Source organism: Carettochelys insculpta, chromosome 11 (genome assembly GCF_033958435.1).
Source record: "Carettochelys insculpta isolate YL-2023 chromosome 11, ASM3395843v1, whole genome shotgun sequence".
NCBI lineage: Eukaryota > Metazoa > Chordata > Testudines > Carettochelyidae > Carettochelys > Carettochelys insculpta.
In genome coordinates, this window is record NC_134147.1 from 7,575,038 (window position 1) to 7,600,794 (window position 25,757).

The following is a 25,757-nucleotide window of genomic DNA, read 5'->3' on the forward strand; positions in this document are numbered from 1 at the left end:
ATTTCGAAGCGCCGCTGCCGCCCGCATGCTAATGAAGCGCTGAATATGCATTTCAGCGCTTCATTAGTAAACTTCGAAATGGCCATTTGCATGGCCATTTCGAAGTTTGGGGCACGTGTAGACACAGCCAAGGAGAGCTGCTTATTGGGATAAAGTTGTATGGATGAAGCTATGGAGTTGACTGAAGAGCTACGTAGATCAATGAGTTAATAGCCTAAATAACTCACTTTCCAATGCACCATTCTTCAAGACTCTCTGTCTGTGCCTTTTTAGTGTAAGTGCCATTTGACAAGTAAATTCCCACATTGTTTACTGCCTTGGGTGTTGCTAGAAAAATGTTTTTTATAGCTAATCCTTATGGCCTGTATAATTAATTAGCTAGCTTTAGACTCTCTCTCTCTCAAGTGTACTATACAGAAGGCTGCAGTAAGAGAAACCAGAGTTACCAGTTGCCACTGTCATTTTCTTATTTTATATTACATAATACATGCCTTTTTATCTTGGAACATCGTGGCCACAGACCATAATGGTGATGCCATAGGTCTAGTCTGTATTTTACTTCAGCATAACTCAGCTTGTCTGTTCAGACTGGTGCTTACCACGTATATCCGTAGTTGTATCCTATGTCTACCTTTCTTGATGGATCTCCCTTTTCTGCAATGTAAAATAAACCTGTACATAAATGGTTATTTTTCCCTATGTTTTCTCAGAGTCTCGCTGTGATAAAGACTTGGACACTCTTAGTGGCTATGCTATGTGCCTTCCTAACCTCACCAGGCTCCAGACCTATCATTTTGTGGAACATCGACCGATCCTTTGTGTAGAGATCAAGGTGAACTTGTTAAATATGGGGAAAAATTGCTCCTTCTGCATTATTTTTTTTAAAAGTATACTCAAATTGTGCATTTACTAGGTAGTGCAATAATCTTTGCCTTTTGCAAATGTTGGCTTCACAAGTGTAAAGTATAAGCTGGGACTTTAAAACCTCTAGTGCTTCACTGCCTTCCTAATGAAATACTTCCTTAGGAAAATACGGTGCATTTTTGAGAGACATTTGTATTTCAGAAATTAGTAGATGCTATACTTAGGAATTAATTCCCCTAATAAAAGGTGCATGTAATAGTATACACTCTGCCATAAAGGTTTGTTGAGTGCAGCAGTGTGCAGCTCAAAAGGAGGCCAAACCTTATGAAACCTGTTAAGTAACTTGCAAAAGAAGAAAAATGTTTCTCTTTTCCACTATACAAAAAAAAGTTTGAATGTTTTCCCCCATGCTTGTTTTTACATGGTACATTTTATTTGACTGCCTTTGCTGAAAGATTGGATTAATAGTTACAAACTGACAACACAATGCAATCTGAGCAGTTGAGGGGGAAGATTTTAAATCGCTGTACAAACCAGTGGACTACAACTTTCTCACATCCAAGATCACTTTCTGAATTTAAGGACAATCCGTGTTCTTCCCTGCCACTTCACTGAAGCCTCACCCTGCTCACTCCATCCCCCTCTCTCTGTCACTCATGCTTCCCTATCCTCACTTTCACCAGGCTGGGGCAGAAGGTTGGGATATGGGAGGTTTGGGTGCAGGGTCTGGGTTGGGAGTTTGAGTGGAGGAAGGGGTAATAGATGTGAACTCCGGGCGAGAGTTTGAGGGCAGAAGGGTATATGAGGGGGTACAAGATGTTGGCTCTGAGAGGGGCTGTATGGGTTATGGAGGGGTGTGGTGCTGGCTCAAGAGGGGCTGGACTGGGATGAAATTGGGGTACAGGAGGTGGTTTGGGGATATAGGAGGATACAGGGCGCTGACTCTGGGAAGGAGCTGGGAATAAGTTGCAATCTCCTGGGTGGCATACACAATTGGTGGCTTCTAATTGGTGTGGCGGGGCTAAGGCAGGCTTCCTACCTGTCTCGTCCCCCTCTGCTTCTGGAAGGGGCCTACATGCCCTAGGGCAGCGTTTCCCAAAGTGTGGTCCATGGCCCAGTACTGGTCCTTTGGAAATAAATAAATAAATAAATATTGGTCCTTAGAAGATACAGGTTATCACTATGTACTATTATTATTGTGAAAAATGAATACATATTCCTTGTTTGTTGTTTGTTTTATTTTTTTATGCATTTCTACTTTAGGGCTGCAAAAAAAGATACTGGGGAAAAAATTCCCAACTATATAAAGTTTGGGAAACCATGCCCCAGGGGACGGGAGGTGGGGGAATGTAGCTACACACACTCCCTCTTTTTGCTGCCCCTGCACCTTCAACTTTCATTGGCCACAATTTTCCATCCCTGGCCAACATGCATCATGAGTAGAAACCAAACACCTAGATATAATATTGGTTGGACCTCTGTAGTCTTGACTTCTGGAGTCCAGCAACATCTGTGGTTTGGCATCTCAAGCATGCTCAGCAACTCCTCTGCGCGCTCAGAGCTTCCAGAGTGCTGCAGGTGGCCTCTGGCTGCAGGGCTTCGCAGGCACCCTGTCTCTTCCCTTGAGCTCCTCCCCACCTCGTTCAGTTAATGCTGGCCCCTTTGCTGCTGCTGGAATGGAGTCCTGCATCTGGTGACAGCAGGGCGGATGGCGTTGACCTCCCTTGGTCTGACAGATTCCCTGAGATAGGTCAGGTCCTGAGCGGGGCTGGTTCAGGGAGGTACAAAAGTTACCATAGGGATACCTACTCCAGCCAAGACGGGTTAGGCATTTAGAATTTGCTACTCAAAAAATTAAAGGGTATGAGGAATAAAAATTAGTAAATGAGTAGACCAGTCAAAACACTAAAAAGGCACTTTGAAAGAATGAAATTATAGGGAAGATATGTGCAATGCAGTAGATACCAAGTAGTGACAACAAAACGAATATTTGCTGGGAGGCGAGCATTAGAGACTGTGTGTATGTGTGAAGAGAGACTGAGGCTAGGTCTACTCTAGTTGCGGAAGATTGAACAATTAGGTTCGATCTTCCAGGGTGCTGTTTTGCACAGGTGTGAAACAGTGTGTTCCAGGATCAATATCAAACCCAGAACACCTTGCAAGTTGCAAGGAGTAAGGAATGTTGGTGGGAGGAGCGCTCCTGGTGATATTCTGCAGTAGGATAGGGACCAATGTTGATTGGTTTCAAAATTGATTTTCGGTACGCAATTGGCATACCTAAAATGGCATAGCAGCCATTGACGTTCCCGGTAAGCGTAGACATTGCCTCAGTTGGCTGCTAGGGAAGTGTCAAACAGTGTACTGCTTATTTAAGAAGGCAAACAGTCAAACACACTCATTGTTCAAGTTCAGCTTAGAATGCTCGGGTCCTCCTCTGCCGCCAGCTATGCTTTCTCCCCTGTGCCCTCTCCCCCTGCTCTGTGGAGATGTACTACGGGGCAGGGGGACACGCTGACATCAGTACCCTCCCTGGCTCTGCACATTCAGTAGGAGGGTCTTAGTCAAGAGGGAGCAAGATGAGAGTGCCAAGTGCTTAAGGACATGCTGCCAGCTCTCTTCTGCTCTGCTCCGCAGCAAGCCTGGCAATTGACTGCATTCCACTGGCCATTGGCCACTGGAAACCTATTCCATGTCATGAACTCAAATAGTATAAGTGGTATCTTTAAAAGACGTGCATGCAGACATTTGTGACACAATCTGTCTTTGCTAAAGATTCATATAGCCCCCTTCAGTAGATAAAGAGTGGGTCATTTGATCTCTTCAGTCCTCCCAGCAAAAACTGGAAAATGAGATACGACATGCCTGACACTTTTGTAAGGTATGAATGCATCAAAACATCCAGGCTTATTGCCACATCATAAAGAAGTGGTTTTGTTGTGTACCTTTAAAATAAGGGCTTTAAGATAAGAGAAAAATATGAGCATGAAACGTTAGTACTTACTGCCCACTCTCTTTTGAAGTCCTGTTGAGAAATATGTACAGAAAAGTACACGTAGATAAATCTATTAAAACGCATTTTAAATGTTTATTTTTGCAGCCGAAATGTGGGTTCATTCCGTTCTCTAGCCATGTTTTGCAGGAGGTAAAGCACAAGGTGTGTCGGTATTGCATGCATCAGCACCTAAAGGTAAATCCTTAAATATGCAGCCTGCTTAAATTTGCACTTCCTTTTATTATAAAAATAATACTCAAATCCTGTTTTCCTGTTGAAATATGCACAGATGTTTAAAAAGGTAGGTAGGCAAACTGATATGTCCAATTAAATTTCAAGTACTTCTCATTAGACCTGGTCCAGGAAGTCACACAATGTCCGTGGTTGTTAGGAGAACTCTATCATGAAAGTTTTTTTCTCTCACCAACTGAACTTGTTCCAATAGAAGATGGTCCCTCAGCCAGAGTGTAAAACAACAAGCATTGAAATCATTCACTTGGCCACTACTAGGTATATCATGTAATAATACTTTACTGAAATGTTTAGTTTTGTGCTTAGAATGGGCATAACTCTTGATACATAAGATTCCCCCTTTAAAGTTGTCATGGAATTTAACTGAGTTGCAGTGGAGTGTAAATACCAAAATAATGTAGCCCTCTACTGGCCAAAAATAGTATGTCTAGAGGGCTCAAATATTATGATGTTCCCTAAGACAAAATTAATGTTTGTTTCGTAGACCTATTGTATTAAAGTGCATTTAATTGAGAGGATTCACAAGTGAATATTCAGTGATCTGTATTTCAACAGGTAGCAAATGGAAAATGGAAGCGATTAAGCAAATACTGTCCCATAGATCTGTTCTCAGGGTAAGAAAATTCTTATGTGGATTTCAGTTATTTGCTGACTTTGTAGGTCCGCCTAGGTAGTTGTCTTAAATTAGGCTGAATTCTTGTCTTAAGTTATGGAGAGAAAATGCTGACATATTTTGTAATCTGTAGCAATCGTATTTGTACTGTTCCCATGTCGTTGTTTTTAAACCTTCAGCATTTAATTCAGTCACTCTTAATTATTGTATGTGGACCCAATTGCAAAACATAAGGCCTTGCAAGAACATGGATACTATTCTCGTTGGTTTGCTCTTTTATTGTATCATTCTTTGCACTAGCTTCATCTTGAGTAATGATATGCTTAGGGAATATATTGAGTGTGGGTGATGAAGGTGTATGGTTGGTCTTTTTGGGATACTACTAAGGGTAAAATAATGAGAAGTGTGTGTTTAAAATATTACGTGGTTTTTTTCTTTAGAAATAAACAGAGAATGCACTTTGCGTTGAAAAGCTTATTACAGGAGACACAGAACAATTTAAAAATATTTAAGGTAAGTGGCTAAAATTGCTTTCATATTTTTGATGCTCTCTTGTAAATTATTGGGTCCATGTACATGTGAATATTCAAAACCCTGCTAGATAGCTGATGGTTTTTCCCATTCCCACTCTCTCTAAGTGCAGTATGTAACTCAATACCCCACTTAATTTTTGTTGGAAAAGTCTTTGACATGAAATTGAGACTGCATTGTAGCATCCACAAATAATACCATAACTACTGCAATGAAAGATTGGGCTTTACGTCTAACATCAGGTGTTTTTCAAAATCCTGCAATATTGACTGCCGGTTAAAAGGTGTATTTTTGCATGTAGTTTCAGAACTCGTGGCATATGTTGTACATCTTTTACTTAGGAGCACAGACACGTTTTTTGTGTACAGGAAGTAAACTGTTACTTCATTGCCCACAACGGATGTGGCAAGAAAGTTATAGCAGTGACATGGACACTACTCTGTAGACCAAGGGTGGGGAACTGTTTGCCAGGATCTGGCCCACCAAGCTGTCACCCTGCACATACACACCCCACTTCCCCAGGGAGAGAGCTTGCACTGGCACTCAAGTTGAGGCTGGATCTGGCCTGTGGGCTGTAGGTTTTCCAGCCCTGGTCTAATTGGTGCAGTTATTCAATAATTTTAATTCTTTCTTCAGAGAAACCCATTGTAATCGGTATCTTTGTTGTGTGACCAGGCTCTGCTTATATCTGCTGAATCACACATCCTTAATTATCAAATGTGCTGAAACTAGTAAGTGTAAGATTTAACAGCTGGAGCCATAATAGGACTTTCTGGAATGCATAAATATTTCTTTGCCCAATTACAGAACGGTGAACTAATTTATGGCTGTAAGGACGATCAGGACACTCTCTCTGACTGGAATGAACTTGCTCGTCATTTAAAACCATTCTTCTTTCCTGCAAATGGGATGGTCAGTGGGCCTCATTGTACAAGGATGATTATTAAAGAACTAATCCATGTGATAACATTGACTCTACTCAGTAGTACTGATGCCTGCAGGGCAGGTAACATGAAGACACTTCCCATTTCACGAGGAAGGAACTACTGTGAAGCAAGTGCTTTCAGTAAGGAGCTGGCAAGAAATGGTAAGAATTATTTTACAGTAATTTAAATGTATTGTAGTACAATCCAGGGTACATAATACACTGATTCAGGTCACTAAATTTTATTTGCTGTTTGCTTCTCAGGGTGACAGTTGAAGCAAGAGGAGGGAAAGCTTTGTTACATGTTTAAACACAAGAAAGTTAATGGGTTGAACAGCCACTCCTCCTGAATTTCTACATATGCTTTACATAATTGATGTAGACTGACTTTAAATTTGAACTATTATGTTTTAGTGTTGAATTTAGTGATGATGAAACTCCATGCATCAGTGAAAGCATGTAAAAGCAGTTATGGAGAAAAATGAAAGAAAAATGTTCTAGCTAATCACCGTATTGCATCTTTAAAACACTAGAATTTCTTCTGTTAGGCTGTGCTTACATTGAGAGAAATTTGAATTTCAAGGCATTAGCTTGATATGAAAACGTGACTGTCCTCACATGTAATACTGTTAACTTGATTTATTGAGTCATAATACTGATTATACCTGTCCCGTGATATCAACATTTTGTAGTGTCGCTTTCAAATTTAAAAATTGAGAATTAAGGCATGTGTGGAAGGACCACATCTTTAAGTCGAATTTCTTAGCTGCCAGAAGTGTCCATGTGTATCTCAGAAAGCTACGTGGTGACCCTCCAAGTATGGCTGCTTCGTTGTGCACGGCTGTCACGTGTGCAGGAAGAAGGTCAAAGTAAGCCCACAAACTTTTGATTGAATTTGAATTAAAAATTAAATTGGAATTTAGCAGCCCAGCCCTGCAAATATAAAGGGTGCCCATTATGAAAAAATCCCTTTGCCCATCGCGTCGTGCTGCACTGGTAGCAATTATCGGTTGCCATGTACTGCAGTGATGAGCACTCAGGTTAGTGATCTGACTAGCACTTCTCAGGCTTGCGAGAGAGTCTGAGCTTGAACCCACCAGGAGATTTTGGATCTCACTGCCATTTGGGGAGACCAATCAGTGGCAAAAAGACTTTGAGTGGCCAAGAAAATAGTGGCCATCTATGACAAGATAGCGTGTGTGGTGACTGCCCAAGGTTACTCCTGGGACTCTATGCAATGTTGGGTGAAGGTTAAAAGAAAACTGTCGGGCCTATCAAAAAGTCTGGGAAGCCGACCTGCTGCTATCATCAACAGCTGCATATGCTTATGGGGAGCAACCCCACCACGGTGTCTGGACTGAATTATGATGCTTGTGGAGGCCCTGATATGGAACTTGGGGTGAGCCCAGAGGAAGAGGGCAACAAAGAGGAGGAGAGGAGCAACAAGCAGGGGACAGAGGAAGTTGTTCCAGACAGCCTGGAGCTCTTCATCATTGACCTGAAACTGGGCCCCTCTACGGCATTCCCCCTCCATGCCTAGAACCTCCATGACAGTCCCCTCTACACTGGTCCCTGAGCCCCCTGGAGCAAGTGGTTCGGGTGAGTATTTATCCTGCATGCTAGAAGTGGGTTGGGGATGGGTATAGCTATAGGGTTGTGTATAGATACATGCTTGCTAGCTGTGCTGCTGTGCCCCTCAGAACAGCGTGTTAATGTTTGTTGGGATGGAGCCCTTCTTCTTTTTGGAGATCTCCTCGAAGGTCTTGCCCAGGCACTCTTGTATTTTTTTTTTTTTTTTTTTTTAAAAGAGGCTCTTGGGGAGGCCAGACTTGTTGCACCTTCCATGGTGGCACACCTTGCTATGCCAGGCAAGCAGATAGTGATCTGCTGTCAGGGCACCACACAGCATTTTAGCAGATTTTCCAGGCTTTTGGTCACACAGCAGGAGTATCTGAGGGGTAGTTGAATTAGTCTGTACCTTCAAAAACAAGAAGTCCTGCACCACCTTATAGACTAACAGATATTTTGGAGCATTGGCCTGCTAAATCCAGGGTTGTGAGTTCAATCCTTGAGGAGGCCATTTAGGGATTGGGGCAAATAGATGTCAGGGATGGTGCTTGATCCTGCAAAGAGGGCAGGGGACTGGACTAGATGAGCTCCCGAGGTCCCTTCCAGTTCTAGGAGATGTGTATCTCCAATTAAAAAAAAAAAAAAAAAAAAGCTTTTGTGGGCAAAGACCTGCTTTGGCAGATGCATGAGTGGGGGCATTTCATAGGAGGGTTTAAAGAGGGAGTCTCAGTCAAGGGGAGGGCCAGAGTTGACAAGGTCCGTTCCTGTCACAGAGGATGTGGCCCATTATCATAAGCTAATGTGGAGTTGGGAACACGGGAGGAGAAATCAAGTCCATTCAGTCAGGAAGGGTGTGGCCCATTATCAGTAACTGATGTGGGGGTGTGAACATCAAGAGCGGAGAAACTGCTTTTGTAATGGGCCAGCCTCTCCCAGTCTCTGTTCAGTCCTTGGTTGATGTTGTCAACTTTGCAAATGAATTGCAGCTCGGAAGTTTTCTCTTTGGAGTACATTTTTGAGGTTTTTTTGTTGTAGGACTGCTACTGTTAAATCTGTTACTGAGCGTCCAGGGAAAATGAATTGTTCTCCTATAGGTTTTTGCATGTTACCATTCCTGATGTCTGATTTATGTCCATTTATTCTTTTACACAGACTGTCCAGTTTGGCCAATGTAAATTGCAGTGGGGCATTGCTGCACATGATAGCATATATTATATTAGTAGATGTTCAAGTGAACCTGGATGATCTGGTTGATGTGGTTAGGTCCTGTGGTGATATTGTTGGTGTAGATATGCGAGCAGAGTTGGCACTGCGGTTTGTTGCAGGGATTGGTTTCAGGTTTAGAGTTACTGTAGTGTGGTCTATAGCTGCTGGTGAGAATTGAAGGTTGGCAGGCTGTCTGTAGGTGAGGACAGGCCTGCCTCTGAAGCAGGAGTAACTGTTTTTCTCCATATCTGTTAGTTTTAGGAGAGTGATGTTGTCGTTGACAACCTGCAGAAGCAAGGGAATTTGCTCTTTTTTTTTTTTTTTTTTTTTTAAGTATGCTTTCTGCCCCTTTTACATTTGTGTGCAGCAGCTGGCGGGTGTTCTGTTCCTCACCCCACAACATGGTTTGCAGGCTCTGTGGCGGTTTCACCCCACCATGTGCCTTTCCAACCAGCATTTTTTCCATGACTCACCCGTGCCATGCTACTGCTCGGCTCTGCTGTGCTTTTCCCATTCCATGTCCCTTTACCCCCACCATTTCTTTGCATTTTCCAGCACTCTGTGGCGCTACGCAGCTGCCGTGCTCTGCAGGGCGTTTCCCTTCCCATGTCCCTTTCCAAGCACCATTTCTTATCAGTTTTCAGGAATTCCCCATGCCCTGCAGGGGATTCCTTTTCTGTGCTTTTGCCCTCCCATGTCCCCTTACATCTAGCCTTTCTTTGGATTATTACTATTTTATTTTATTTTATTTTATTTTATTTATTTATTTTTTTTTTTTTACTTTGAACCCCCTCATGCAGTCATCCATTTTTCACTGCCACAGGACACCTGGTAGCTGCCCCTCCTTTGCAGACCTTCCCATTCCCACCAAAAGAAGACAGTTGCTTAAAACTTAACATGTCCACAAAGCAATGTGCTGGATAAGTGAGGTACTGTGAAATGCACACTTAGTGTCCTATCCTTAATAACCTATGTGTCCTTCAAAAGTATACCTTCAGTGATAGTACACACAGAGATCCATTGATTGCGCTTCAAAGCACATCATGTAAATTGTATCTTAATTTTGACCTTCATTTTCCAGACGCAGTGCCCAATGTTGCAGAGGAAATCAGACACCAGAAATGCAAACAAGATCTGATCCTGCAGCACATGGGAAACACAGAGGCAGAGCACAAGAACCTAACAAAGGACACTGGTCAGTGGCGTCACAGTAGAGCTGCGTGGTGTCAGAGTCAAGTAAATTTTAAAGAGAGAATAGTTGACCTCCAGCAGCAGCAGCAATTGTAAAGCAGACTGAGTTTGCGGCAAAGCAGACTGAGGTCACAGCTAAACTCATAATGGCCATTACTGAGCAGACAGAGGTCCTGCGCTCCCTGCTTCAGCTGCAGAGGAACTCCCAACCTAGCAGGGCAGCAGCTGATGCTGGCTGGCTGGATTCCCCTGAGGAAAGGTCACCCATTCGCAGGGAGAGAGGGCAAGATACCCTACTGCTTCAGCCCCAAGGGCCACTGGAAAAGGCTTTCCAAGCACAGTTGAGAAGTCTTCTTTTCTCAGCCACTTAAACCTCTCCTATCCCCAAAATAAAATCATTGTTTTGAGCTCTGTGTGCTTTCTTGTCTCCCCCCCCCACCCCCGCCAACTCCTGCAGGACACCCAAATCAAAATGAGCAGGGGGTGCTGCTGAAGGCACAGCTGGCCAGTGATACTCCTTGGTTTGCAGCAGACGCGCGGCTGAGGGAACTGGGCAGGGGGTGGTCACTGAAGGTACAGCTGCCCATCACATGCATTCTATTTACTGCAACTTAACCCCCTCCCACCAATTAAAAGCATTTATTCATTATGGCACAGTATGATTTATTGGCATTATGCAGAGAAATACATAGGTAGCATGTGCAGATCAGTCATAAAGCTGTTTTTTAAAGCATCCCTTATTGCTGCAGCCTGAGCTTGGCTACTGGTGGATGGCAGTGTAGACAGCTGTGAGCAAGCCCTGCCTATTGCCTCTGCTTCAGAATTCCAGATAGACAGGAAAGTCTCCCACCGTGATTCACATATGTTGTGCAGAATAGCTCACAGTGTAATAACGGTGGGGACGTTAGCTTCACAAATGTCCGAACGGGTCAATAAACATCTGAACCTTGATTCTCTTGTCGAAAAGTGCATTGCACCATCATTCTGCACCTGCTCAGTCTGGCTGTGTCTTCACGTGCCCCAAACTTCGAAATGGCCATGCAAATGGCCATTTCGAAGTTTACTAATGAAGCGCTGAAATGCATATTCAGCGCTTCATTAGCATGCGGGCGGCAGCCGCGCTTCGAAATTGACGCTCCTTGCCGCCGCGCGTCGCGTCCAGACGGGGCTCCTTTTCGAAAGGACGCTGCCTACTTCGAAGTCCCCTTATTCCCATGGGCTCATGGGAATAAGGGGACTTCGAAGTAGGCGGCGTCCTTTCGAAAAGGAGCCCCGTCTGGACGCGACGCGCGGCGGCAAGGAGCGTCAATTTCGAAGCGCGGCTGCCGCCCGCATGCTAATGAAGCGCTAAATATGCATTTCAGCGCTTCATTAGTAAACTTCGAAATGGCCATTTGCATGGCCATTTCGAAGTTTGGGGCACGTGAAGACACAGCCTCTGTGATTTAAAGTTTCCTTGCTGGGGTCCGGGGCTCCTGTGTAAGGTTTCATCAGGCAGGCAAGCAGAGGGTAAGCAGTAACAGTTGGCATCTCTATTTTGCCAGTCTTGATTTTTCCGTTCAGGGGAAAAAAGTTCCATCCATGAGCTTTTGGTATAGTCCAGAATTTCAGAATATGCACATGTTCTGAACCCTCCCTCACCAGCCAACATTGATGTCGGTAAAATGACCTTTGTGATCTACCAACCCCTGCATCACCATGGAGGAGTACCCCTCCCAATTAATATACTCCAAGGCCAGGTGGGCTGTGGCCTGCTGGGGATGTGTGTGCAGCTGTTACCCCACCGCAGTTAGGAAAGTCCTGGGCAGCAAAGCTATCCACTATGGCCTGTGTGTCTCCCAGGGTCACAGTCTTCCTGAGGAGATACCAACATATTGCATGAGCCACCTCCATCATGGTGGACTCCACTCTGGATCTGCCCACCCCGAACTAATTTGCCCCGGCTGGTAACTGTCGGGGGGCTGCAAACTTCCATGGAGCAATTGCCACTCGCTTGTGAACCATTAAAGCCTGTCTCATTTTTGTGTTGCTGCACTTCAGGGTGGGCGCCAGCACATCACAAAGTTCCATAAAGGTAGACTTGCACATGCAGAAGTTCTGCACCCACTACTGGTCGTCCCAGGACTCCAAAACAAGGTGGTCCCACCAGTGTGTGCTGGTCTCTTGAGTCCAAAACCACTGCTTCACTGTCAGCAATGCAGTCATGGCACCCACCAGCTCTGAGTTCTTAGACCACAACTGGGAGGTTTGCTCTTCCAAACCGTCCTCGTCGGCATCAGTATCAGCATTGTCAGCAGCAGCACCACCACCAGTAGGCTAGTCAAGCATCGCTGAGCTTTGGAATTGAAGAACAAATTGTGTGACAACTGCTGTGGCTGCTGAAACAATCTGTGCTGTGAGTTTGCACATTCGTGAATCCATGCTTGCTCTGGAATGCTGCAGCAGGAAATGGCTCCATCTCCAGTTCTTTCTTTTGCGTGGTTAGTGATGCTGTGAATTCTAGGATAGTACTTGGAATTCTGGGATTCCAACATGAAACACTCACAAGCAACTAGGGCTAAGGCACTGTGGGATCGGTACCAACAATGCAGTGCTCACGCTGTTGAACTTGCAATGGGCAGTGGGGACACAGATTCGACTTGGGAGGGCGGGGGGAGGTGGGTTGAATTTCAAAATGCTTTGTGGGCACTTTACTTGAGTTCATAAGATCGAGGTTAAATACTCAAATTTATTAAATAGCAAATTTATCTCATAGTGTAGACACAGCTGTAGTGTGAGGTGCAGACTCGCTGCTATTGTGACTGACTTTAGTTTTTTAACTTTTGTCATGAGGTAGGTATTTAAAAAGAGAGAGGGTGTGCATGTGAAAAATGGAAATGAGGTTTGGAAGTTGGTGGTGAGAGAGAACACGTTGTTCCTCATTACTCTAGTCTTGCAAAAGTTCAGCTGGTTTGCATGACGCTGCTGCTGGTTGGGACACAGATGTGTGAACATGGAACCATTTCTGTACAGTAATTGGCATTTACTGGGTGTGCTTGATTCTAAAACTTGAGATGCTGCCTTATGTACCCTTGTTACTGTCTTGACTTAAATTTTTCTTTGAAATTGATCTCCTGAGTTGAGCTTCTTGAGAAAAGCCCAGGTATTTTTAAAGTCAAAGTACACTCATCCCTTATTAAACGAGTACTTCACTAACGAGTACTCGCTTAAACGAAGGACACGTTAACTTACCTTTGTTCACTCTTAGAAAACTCCCCCTGCTACTACGAGCCTTACCCCCACCCCATGGCTCTAACCTGCCACAGACCCAACCCGTGGCAGCCTTAGCCCCCACCCAGCGGCCCCAAGCCACGGCAGCCTGACACTCCCCCAGCCCCACACTAACTTGACTCCTGCCGCTGGCCCCATGTCCCCAACCTGCAGTATCCTTAACCCCTGTGCCGGCCTGCGGACTGGCCCCATGGCAGCCTGACCCCCTCCCCCCTGCCCTCCATCAGCCCCCTGGCAGCCTGACCACACCCATCCCCTGCCAGCCCCATGGCAGCCTGACACCCCACTCCCCCCCCGCAGCAGACTTAACCGCCTCTCTCGCTTTTCTTTTCCCCTGGCCCTGCGGCAGCCTGACACCCCGCGGACCCAACTGGTCACCGGTTTTAACCCTCCCTCCCACTCATGGCCCCAAACTGCCCCCAGCCTTTAACCTTTGCCAACCCCCCAACCCAAGGTTCACTTACATTTCAAAAGCAGCGCCACCTGCTGCCACTCCTTTGCTGAGCTCCAGGAACCAATCAGAGACTTCTCTGTGTATTTTAATGAGAATTTAGTGTCCCTCTTACAAGTTTTCACTATGAGCACAAAGTTGTGAACCAGTCTTGCTTGTAGAGTGTGGGATGAATGTATAGTTTTTCAAGAATATATAACAGATACTCCAGATCTGAAATGCTACGGGACTTGATGGGATATCGATTACCTTGCAAATCAGAGTGAGGGTATGTCTACACTAGACATAGCCATCGACAGCTGCTATGTGATTTTAGCTAGGCCAATTGCATTGCTAAAATCTAACTCTTCACATCAATCTTCCTTAATCCTCATGGCTTGTGAGGCGTTTCTGGGATCAACATTGACCACGTAAGTGCCATTTCACTTACGGATGAAACAGCACCCCACAAGATTGACTCTAAGCAGGTTCATTTTCTAAGGTAATGTAGATATAGCCTGATATATCTGGGGGATATTTTCAAAGGCACAGAAAGGAGATTGGTGGTGAACTGCCCCCTGTGGCTTTCAATATCTCCAGTATTGTAGGGCAGAGCATGGAATTGTGTGGTGGAGGTGTGGTTTTTGTTTTTGTTTTTGTTTTTTTCCTCTTGAGCATTTTGTCATGCAAGATAGAAAATCTGATTCCATCTCATAAGATTCACTGCATAGTCTCACAGTACACTAGCGTACACAACATGCTGTTTCAAAATATGACATGTCTGAATGCCCACCTCTTGCAATTCTACTATTTTAAACCTAACAATCAGCCTATAGCTTTTCCTTTAACTGATCAAACTGGAGTCTTTTATGTAAGAGTAGTCACTCTTTTTCAGACTATTTAATTTGAAAATACTTTCCCTTCTAGGTAAAAATAAAATGGAGAACTCTGGCTTACCAAGGGACTGTCTCCTTTATAAAACTCTTCAGGCTCAGATGCTGGACATGCTGGATATTGAGGGACTTTATCCTTTGTACAATAGAGTTGAACAGTACTTGGAGGAGTTTCCTGAGGAGAGGTAAGATTTTCATGCTGATTTTTGTACTCAGTTCAGGAAGGTATAACCAATGGTTTCATCCCTTCTGTCTGCATTTGTATCAAAACCAGAAGAAACATCTCTGCCAATAGAGACACGTGCCAGAGTCTTCAGTGCAAAACATCACATTCACAGTAAAGCATTATGCCTTTGGAAGTGTTATACATAAAGCTGTAGAAGGCTGTAAAATACCTGTGAAATATATTATTACCTTCATATCCAGCCTTGTAAAATTGCAATTTTTACTGATCATTGAAATTTTCAGCTCCATTTTAAAACAGCATCAGCCTTTGCATTTACATTTGAGGTAAGAAAACACTTCTTTTTCCTTAAGCACACTGCCCTTTAATTTCACCACTGATCCCCATATTTTGATATGGGACTAGGTATTTAAGGTTTCACTATGATCTTAATGCACCTTAATCAAGCCCCCTTTAATTCCTCTCCTTTTCTGGGCTAAGTAAATGCTGGTTTTCACATTCTCTTGTCCCTGCAAGCCCGATATATTTTAACGGTGTTCATGGACTTTCTCAGTCTCAGCTTGTTCTCTAAAGAGAGGTAACAAAAGTAGCCTCCAGCTGAAGTGCTGAGATGGCATTACCAGCCACAGTCTCAATATTTAGGTGCTTGGGTCTCTCTACTCTGCCTTCTTGCTCTGTTTTTTTCCTTGCCTCCTTTTAGTGTGTAGGCTGAGCAGTTCCTTGCCTACTTCTTTCCACATCTTGACCAGTGTTACTCTCCACTGCTCTATGCCCTTAACTTCTGCTCCCTTGCTAGTGCAACACTACTGGTTAGATAGCTCTGAAGAGGAAGCTTCGCATGGGCCGTTTGGTTCGGGGCTTATTAAACTTGCTTTGTTTCATCAAAAGCTGGAAATCACATCTCCTTGGCTGGGACTGAAGCGTACTTCCTCCTTTGGCTTCTTTGTCAATTCCAAATTAGAGTACAGACTTCCCAGTCTAGATGGATTTCATTTTCACTGGGATGAGGAAATTGACATTCTTCATAATCTTTCACTATACTGTACTGCAGCTTTAACAAAGTAATATCTGAAGTCTCTCAAACTTTAATGTATTTAGCTTCTCAAACGTGGGTAAGGAACGTAATATCTCCCTCAGGGCAGGTCTACACTAGACCTAAAAGTCTACTTCAGTTAACGCAATTCTAGCTACAGCAATTGCATAGCTAGAATCGATGTAGTGGAAATAGACTTACCTGACTCTCTCTCCACTAAGAGAGGTCAACGGGCGTGTTTTCTCCTGTCAATCTTCCTTACTCGTTGCAATAGCAAGGAGTACAGGAGTTGTATGCTGACCCCAGACAGATTGGTTTACCAGACATGCAAAATCAAAGTGTGGAAGATCAACCCTGACTGGATGGATCTTTCTGGAAGTGTACGTGTGTCCTCAAGGTAGAAAATGAAGAAGAGATTAAAGTAACCTGCTGAAATAGAACCCAGATTTCCTGTTGTTGTTGTTGTTGTTAACTGTATAGTCGTCATCCTTCAGATTGTGGATGCTTTGATACCATTGGATAGGGATATTAATGTCTAACTGGTTAACTGGTAAGACAGTGAGTGGGCCTGACCCAGGAGCTTTAAATGCATAATTCCTAAAAGACCCCTTGGGAAAAAGTTCAGCAAAAGGAGTTGGCACCTACTGCTTACTAGTGGTGTCCTAGTGGCCTCTTCTTTTGGGACTCCAGAGATGGAGGCAGGATGGGTCGATGTTTTTTATTAAAAGAAGTCAAATTAGATATTTATTTAAATCAAATTTTCAATTAAATGCATACTTATTAAAACCATTGAAAATTAAATTTGAAATAAAGAGCATACGTTAAGGTCTAAGATTGTTGTAATCTGTTAATTTAAACGCAGTTCAAAATACTGAGCAATACGTGTTGGCTGCCAAATTTTAAAGAATTCCTGGAGTGAGGGTTGATTTGAAGTGCTAATACTTAAAGGTAGATTTATGTTAATACAGAAATGTTAAAATGTTTTTATTAATTTTTAATTAAATTTTGCTCCAAATAGAGATTGACACGCAATCACAAGTAGTAAACAAGATCACATTTAATGTTGGGGCCATATTTAGTTGGAATCAACATGTTTTAATGTTTACCCAAACAATGAAAATCACCGTTGTGTTTTTAAACCCCTATCCCTTGCCCAGAGTCTAAAAATTACAAATGGAAAATATGATTTAAAGTCAATTACTTCTCCCACTTCCTGTTTATTTACCTGAGCTCTCTTTCTGACAGTAAATTGTGTGATACAAGGAATTGTTCTTTCACAGGATGTGAAATTAGGCCATGGAATTCATCAGAAGATTTTTGCACCAAGAACTTAGTGCATGTCAAAGACACATTTGACACTTGACTGGATAAGAGAATACAAAACAGTTGTTATGACATGGGATTTGAAACAGTAGCCGTGTCTACACTGAAACAAAACTTTGAAATGGCTATGCAAATGACCATTTTGAAGATTACTAATGAGGCACTGAAATGCATGTTTAGGGCTTCATTAGCATGCCGCTGGCTGCGGCTCTTCAAAATTGCCGTGTTTCGCTGCTGCACAGCTCATCCAGACAGGGGTCCTTTTCAAAAGGACCCCGCCAACTTCGAAATCCCCTTATTTCTATCTGCTGATAAGAATAAGGGGATTTTGAAGTTGGCGGGGTCCTTTCAAAAAGGACACCCTTCTGGACGAGCCGCACAGCAGCAAAATGCAGCAATTTCTAAGAGCTGCAGCATGCTAACGAGGCGCTGAATGTGCATTTCAGTGCCTCATGAGTAATCTTTGAAATGGCCATTTTGAAGTTTTTGTTTCAGTGTAAATGTAGCCTGTGTGTGTGTGAAGATTTTAAGCCAAATTCTGAGTATTAGTATTTAAGATGAGATCATGGGAATGTATGTAGGGCACAGGTTCCTCTAATTATTTTCCAGCCATAGGCAGAATAGATTTCATGTGTACTGTGCACAGTTGTGAACACTCTACTAATCACTTGTGCAGCACTTGAATCTCTCCTGGGTGGCTGCCGAAGCAGTCAGCTTTCAGGAAACACTGATAGGGGGATTATAGTTTCCCACATAGGCTTATTAGCGGGATTTCTTAAACCTTTCTGGCTGCATGTATGCAGCTTTCCCCTCCCGGAAGGGGAATGCAAATGAGTGAGATTGAAAATTCAAATGAAGTTTGGATTTACATATCTCGCGCCTCATTTGTGTATTCTCATATGATCGTACTTCTGGAAGAGACTTTCCCGTAAGCAAAAAACAGCCATGTAGATGGGGTTTCTTCAGGTGGAAAAAAATGTTTCAGAAAAAACCCTTTTTTCCTTTAAAAAAAAAAAAAAAATGTGGAACCCTGGCCGTGTCTACACTAGCCCCAAACTTCGAAATGGCCATGCAAATGGCCATTTCGAAGTTTACTAATGAAGCGCTGAAATACATATTCAGTGCCTCATTAGCATACGGGCGGCCGCGGCGCTTCGAAATTGGCACAGCTCGTCCCAACGGGGCTCCTTTTCGAAATATTCCCATGAGCAGATGGGAATAAGGGGACTTCAAAGTAGGTGGGGTCCTTTCGAAAAGGAGCCCCATCGGGACAAGCCGCGTCAATTTTGAAGCGCCGCGGCCGCCTGCGTACTAATGAGGCGCTGAATGTGTATTTCAGCGCTTCATTAGTAAACTTCGAAATGGCCATTTGCATGGCCATTTCAAAGTTTGGGGCTAGTGTAGACACGGCCCCTGTGTTCCTGTTTTTTGCTTCTGGAAAAGTTCCTTCTGGAAGGATGATTATATGCAAATGAGGTGAAAGACATGTAAATTTGTGCTTCATTTGAATTTTTGAAGTTTTGATTTAAAACTGTCAATCTGTGACTTGTGCATTTCTGTACTCCAATAGTTAGAGCAACTGTTCGAGACGACATGTACAAGTGAATTACTTCTGTTAATTTATGACTGAGATTTGTGTTTTCCTGTAAATAGGAGTAATCTAATAGAAGACCCGAATATGTTGTTTACGCAGCTTAGTCAAGGCAGTGATCAACTAATGGAAAAAGAGGAAAACAAGTTCCTAGACAGAACATGCAAGAAGTCTAGGTAGTGGTAGGTTCTGCTGCCCATTAGTCTAGGGGAAGAAGCGGTGTCCATTACATGTCAGGTAACTAGTAAAGTAATAAAATGGCCAGGTTAGTTGTTAATTCCCTTGTTTCCATCTTATTTACAGGAGATACATAAAGATCTGCTCATAATTCTGTGAAATGCTCATATTTAAGTATCCAGCTTCTCAGGATAATGCTTTTATAACTGAGACCCTTAAGGCTAAAGCTACACTCTAACCCTAGCTCAAAATAACTTAGGCAGTTTGCAGTGCACAAATTAAGTTGTTTTGGGCTACCTTACTTTAAATGTTCCAGTAACCCTAATATAACAAGGGTTACCAGGAAGTAAATACCATGCTCAAAATAGCCCCAAAATAGAAACAGTAGTGTAGCCTTAACTTAAGTGTTTGCATTGCTGCTACTTGCAGTGAAATAGGTGAGGAAGTTTATGGAGTGTAGCTCTGATGTGAAATTTATTCTCAGGAGACCCTCTCTCTCTAAAATAGATGAAACAATGAAATACTGTGCTCGGTTAGACTGTAGAAATCCAAGATTAGAGGTTCTGTGACAGTTTACCAGATTGCTGTAATACCATGGTGACCTACATTGCTGCCTTCTGATATCTAGTGGGGAAATATGAAACACTGAGTTAAACTGGAATTACTTCAGATGGAGAAGCAAATCCTTTCATTTTGTATGGGACAGCTCAGTGGTCAGAGCATTGGTCTGCTAAATCTGTCAGGAACTGTGATAGGTTCTGCTGTGAGTGCAGGAGACTGGACTGTATGACCTCTCAAGGTCCCTTCTAGTTCTCATTCTCTGTGTTAAAATGTAATATCCTTGTGTAAGTTAGATACTAACCACAAGAGGGTACTAGAGCTTCATTGGCAAAAAGCACTGTTTATTCTCTGGGCAGCTTCAATATGTAGAAATGAACATTGATTTATAATATATGTATTGCATGTATGGCAAGCAACCTTAATACTGAGTCCTGCTAATAAATAATTAGCAATCTAATACTATATGTTGGTGTTTGGATTTGAGCCAGTTTTACATATTTTGTAATTGTATGCATAGATTAAGCATTCTGTTTGTTTTCTTTATCTGTATATATCCTAACTGCTGTGCATTAGCACTAACCTAAAAACTACTTCCCAGCTTTTTTAGAGCTTGTCTTCACTATAAGCTAGATCAATGGGGCAGTGATTAGTCCAATGGGAGTGGGGGAGAGATGGGGGTTGATTTTATTGCATGTAGTATAAAAAAGGATAAATCTACTACTGCTGGTCTTTCTCCTATTGACTTTTTAGTATTTTATCAGAACAGGAAAGAGTAAAGGGGAGTCAACAAAAGGGTTTTTCTGTTGACCAAGAATGGTATGGACAAAGCAGAAAGCAGGTCTAAGTTACATTGAGTTATGCTACTTAACAACTCAAATTGCATACCTTAGATTAACTTGTCCTCTAAGTGTAGACCCTCCCTCAGAGACTGAAGCTCTTGCTGTAATAAGTCTTTTAGGGGGAAAAATGCACTTGCTGGCAGCCCCTGCAAATTGTGGGGGAAGATCTGATGTTTCTTCACTTTTTTACAACATTGCTTCTTCCCCATCACAAAGCTGTTTTACTTTTAGTAAATGTTTATCATCCCCTGAAACACTTTTTAGAAAGTTGTGGGCCAGTAAAGATGGGAACTGGATCCATAAAACCTCTCCTTGTTTTGTTTTGTTTTTTGTGCTTATTAGAAGTACATTACAGATAGATGGACCTTACAATGAAGCATTTTATGAGAAACTTCTAGATCTTTCAACTGAAGATGATGGAACAGAAGCATTTGCATTGACAAAGGTACCTTTCTTCAACATGGGTGTTAAAGCTTACTTTATTCTGTCAGTTTCCAGAAAGTATCTAATATATAATTAGGCTTAGCAGAATGTGTGTTTTCCTTATAATTTTGATTGGTGTTTTTTTAATAAAGCATTTTAAAAACCTATTAAAATAGAGGGAAAGGATCTCTCTAGAGAGACCCTTCAGGAAAATCTGCGCAGCGGCCCTGGAGGCGCCAATGCGACATCCAAATGGCAACATCTGAGGGATACAGTTTACAACACGGCCTTGTCGGTGTTTGGAAGAAGAGCTAGAAACACGAACGACTGGTTCGAAGCTAACTCTGATGAGATGATTCCAGTCATTGAAAAGAAGCGCGCTGCACTCCTGGAGTACAAACGCTCCCTGAGCCAGAGTACCCAGCAAGCGCTTAGAGAGGCCAGAAGAACAGTACAGCAGACAGTCAGGCACTGTGCCAACAATCACTGGCTCCAGCTGTGCAGCAGCATCCAGACCTGTGCCGACTTTGGTAATCTCAGAGGAATGTATGAGGGTTTGAGGAAGGCATTAGGACCCACCCAGAACAAGATGGCACCTCTGAAATCCAAATCTGATGAAGTCATTGCTGACAAAGCCAAACAGATGGAGCACTGGGTTGAGCACTACTCCGAGCTGTACTCACGCGAGAACGTTGTGGTTGACGCAGCCTTCGATGCCGTCGAGCTCCTACCAGTAATTGACGAACTGGATCAAGAACCGACTGTGGATGAACGGAAAAGAGCCATCGACAGCATTACAGCAGGAAAGGCCCCTGGTCAGGATGGTATACCACCAGAGGTAATCAAATGTGCCGCTGACACACTCCTGGAACCCCTACGTGAGCTACTGCGCCTGTGCTGGAAAGGGTGAGGTTCCACAGGATATGCGCGACGCTAACATTGTAACATTGTATAAGAACAAAGGAGACAGAAGCGACTGCAACAACTACCGTGGAATCTCCCTCCTAAGCATCACTGGTAAACTGTTCGCTCGTGTCACCCTTGGCAGACTCCAGAAGATTGCTGAGAGGGGTGTACCCCGAATCACAGTGCGGATTCCACACTGAGAGGTCTACCATCGACATGGTCTTCTCTCTAAGGCAGCTGCAGGAGAAGTGCAGAGAGCAGAGAAAGCCACTCTACATAGCCTTCATCGACTTGACCAAGGCTTTTGACTTGGTCAGCAGGGATGGTCTGTTCAAACTGCTCCACAAGAGAGGCTGTCCTCAACGGTTACTCAAGATGATCCAGTCGTTCCACGAAGACATGAGAGGAACCATCCAATATGACGGCGCATTATCGGATGCTTTCAGAATCAGGAGCGGCGTCAAACAATGATGCGTGCTTGCTCCGACATTGTTCGGGATCTTCTTCGCACTCCTCCTGAAGCATGCCTTTGGATCTTCAACAGAGGGCATCTTGCTGCCCACAAGATCTGATGGGAAACTGTTTAACCTTGCAAGGCTGAAAGCTAAGTCTAAGGTGCGAGAAGTCCTCATCAGAGACATGCTGTTCGCAGACAATGCTGCTGTAGTGTCTCACACAGAAGACCAGCTTCAAAAACTGCTGGATCAGTTCTCCAAAGCGTGCAAGGACTTTGGGCTTACCATCAGCCTAAAGAAGACAAACGTACTCGGTCAGGATGTTGCTGAATCCCCATCAATCAGCATTGACATCTATACGTTAGAGGTCGTCCACGAGTTCGTTTACCTCAGGTCTGCCATCACTGACACTCTGTCGCTGGACACTGAGCTAAATAGGAGGATCAGAAAAGCAGCCACAACGTCGTGCAGACTCAGCAAGAGCGTGTGGCATAACAACAAGCTGTACACTCACACCAAAATGCAAGTCTACAGAGCCTGCATCCTCAGCACCCTCCTTTATGGCAGCGAGACTTGGACCCTGTATGCCCGCCAGGAAAAGAGGCTGAACGTCTTCCACTTGCGCTGCCTCAGGCGCATCCTTGGAATATCATGGAAGGACAGAGTGACCAACACTGCCGTCCTCAAGCAAGCTGGAATCCCAACCATGCACACCCTCCTCAGGCAGCGTCGACTCTGCTGGCTTGGCCATGTCCACAGGATGAATGATGGAAAGATTCCAAAAGACATCCTGTATGGTGAGCTAGCCTCTGGCAAAAGACCTCCCGGACACCCCCAGCTGCGTTACAAAGATGTCTGCAAGAGAGACCTCAGACGTAGACATCGAGCTGGACAGTTGGGAAGAACTAGCAGACAACCGCCGCAGATGGAGGCAGGGGTTACACAAGGGCCTTCAGAAGGGCGAGATGAGGATCAGACAGCTAGCAGAGGAGAAGCGAGCGCACAGAAAGCACAATAAGGACTTGCCAGACACCCACTACATCTGCAAGAGATGCAGCAAGGACTGTCACTCTTGTGTGGGTCTTTATAGTCACAATAGATGCTGTAAATGAAGTCCTCAATTGAAACTTTAAAGGGCGCGGTCCATAGTCTATGCAGACTGAAGGATGCCTACCAAGAAAGAGGGAAGGGATAGCTTAATGGTTTGAGCATTGGCCTGCTAAACCCAGGGTTGCGAGTTCAATGCTTGAGGAGGCCATTTAAGGACTGGGGCAAATAGATGTCAGGGATGGTACTTAGCCTTGCCAAGAGGGTAGGGGACTGGACTAGATAATCTCCCAAGGTCCCTTCCCGTTCTAGGAGATGTGTATTTCCAATTGTATCATATCCCCATTTTTCCAAATTGGGAGGGTCAGACCCTTAATGACAGAAGATGCCTTTCAAAAAAGTTAGATTTCTAACCCTTAACTGGTCGTCGTCATCGCATCTCAGCAATAATGGAAATACGGTTCATCAGTTTGTTCACAGTGCAAATTATATTTACTGATAAACTAATCCTTCTAAGCCAATGTATACTGAAATGAAAGAAGAAATCCAGTGAGATGCAGAAACAGCAGAAACTCCCATTGAAATCAGGGTGCCAGTGCTCATCACCTCTGAAAATTAGTTCATACTACCATTTTATCGTTTTAAAAAAAAAAAAGGGGGGGGGGCTAGCTATTCATAAATTCCTTACTCCTTTCTAAATCAGAGGTTAGATTTAAATTAGTTGCTGTTTCCTATTAGTGGAAAAAAGTGTTTCTAAAGGAAGTTTCCTGAGACTGACAAATACGCACTCATGTAAAAGCAGTCTATAACACATGATATAGAAAAACTGTTGGTGAATACAGCTCAGGCTTTTTAATATCATGACATCAGTGTTATTTCTTCAACACCTGAAGTGACCAATGCTTTTCATTGTGCATGCTTCAGTATGTCGGCTTTGTATCTGTGACAGAGTCCAGAAATACTTGCAAAAATGCCCCTACTTTGGAGATAATGTATCCTTTTTTTTACCTTGCATATAGGTTCAGCAGTATAGAGTAGCAATGACTGCTAAGGACTGCTCAATCATGATTTCCCTTTCACCTTGTCTACAGGATGAATGGTAAGGACAGCCAAGAGAAAATAGAATTTCTATAGTTGATCTGAGTCAAACTTTAGGACGCTTTATTGTTGGGTTGCTCACATTGAGAATGCAACTCATGAAGTTTTGACTAAAAATATTTAGAGGCTTGACTTTGGAAAAAAACCAAACAAACAAAAAAAAAACACTGTTAGGGCTTGTCTTCAGTGCAACAGTTAACTTGAGTTACTGCATTCTAGTGCTCAAGTGAGAGCAACCAATACTTTATATCCTTGAAATGCACGATTTCCTGTTTCACTTAACTTCCATTAACGCGAGTTAAGCATAACTCAAAACCTCACTCCCCTAGGACCTGGCTGAACTCACTGCTGCCCCTGCTCAGCCCCACTTCCCCCAAGCCCTGCTCACCCCACTGCACACCTGGCTCTGGCTGCAGCTTCCCACTCTTCATGCATGGCTCCAGCTCAGCTGCCCCAGTTCAATCCCCCCTCAGCCTGGCTCACCACCCCAGTGCATGGCTCTAGCACAACCTCCCCTGCAGCCCAAGCCCACCACCAGGCTTAACCTGAGTCAACTGCTCCCTGCCCGCCCCAGACCCAGGATTTACCTTTCTAATGTTGCTCCTGCTGCTTCCCCAGCTGCAGACGGTGCATTCAGCTGGGGGGAAAAAGCCACCCCCAACTTGCGCAAAATTCGAGTTACATGAGGTTGCATGGGAACTGAACCCTTGCATAAATTGAGGCACTACTATACTGAATTTGGACAGAGGAATTAGATTAAGTGTTTGAGTTTGTAACTGAAATTGTTGCGTTCCTACTGCATTCGTTACCAGTGCAAGTATCAGCATTGCCTGAGCTTCAGTTTATCTTCTCTTACAGGCAAACCCCGCTAGAGACTTATGTGGGCAACTCAAGTTATAACTTAAGATAACTGTGCTATGTAATGATATTACACACAGTTTGGAGGCTGAAATCTGTCTCAAAGTCCTTAATGTTGTTGTGAGTTTAAGGATAAACAAAAATTTGTCTTGTTGAGAACATAAGACAGAAAATTCACCCCTCAAAACCTTTTATGTAAAGTGCATAGATCACTTCAAGGAGCAGTTTTTTCATATCAGTATTTTAAGATGTGTTCATAACCCCTGAATGCTATTCCAGTAGGCAGAAGGCAGTTTTATGTACTCAGGCCTGGACAATAAGTTGAACAAAGTAGGTTTCGTACACAGGAAGAGAAGACTAATTCAGTTTAGTACATATAAAAAGACATCTGTGAAGCTGTATTCTACTACCTACCCACCATTATGTTTGTGCAGCTGATGGTGGTTTCTAATTGTAGAAATTTTTTGCGCTACTTCTGACAAACTTTTCATTTCTACAAATAGATCTTATTGCCAAATCACCAGTT

The 25,757-nt window shown here is 43.5% G+C and overlaps 1 protein-coding gene across 5 annotated transcripts in view; it reads left to right on the forward strand.

The window, feature by feature from the left end:
• Positions 1-25,757, forward strand: part of IPPK (inositol-pentakisphosphate 2-kinase) — a 70,026-nt gene that overhangs the window by 43,679 nt on the left and 590 nt on the right. For all 5 annotated transcript variants that reach the window (XM_075005809.1, XM_075005810.1, XM_075005811.1 and 2 more), the window contains 8 exons: positions 711-832; positions 3,962-4,051; positions 4,664-4,722; positions 5,162-5,234; positions 6,060-6,339; positions 14,771-14,921; positions 20,787-20,889; positions 24,295-24,374. In XM_075005809.1, coding sequence (XP_074861910.1) covers positions 711-832; positions 3,962-4,051; positions 4,664-4,722; positions 5,162-5,234; positions 6,060-6,339; positions 14,771-14,921; positions 20,787-20,889; positions 24,295-24,374 — 958 coding nt within the window. The remainder of the gene's footprint in view (positions 1-710; positions 833-3,961; positions 4,052-4,663; positions 4,723-5,161; positions 5,235-6,059; positions 6,340-14,770; positions 14,922-20,786; positions 20,890-24,294; positions 24,375-25,757) is intronic.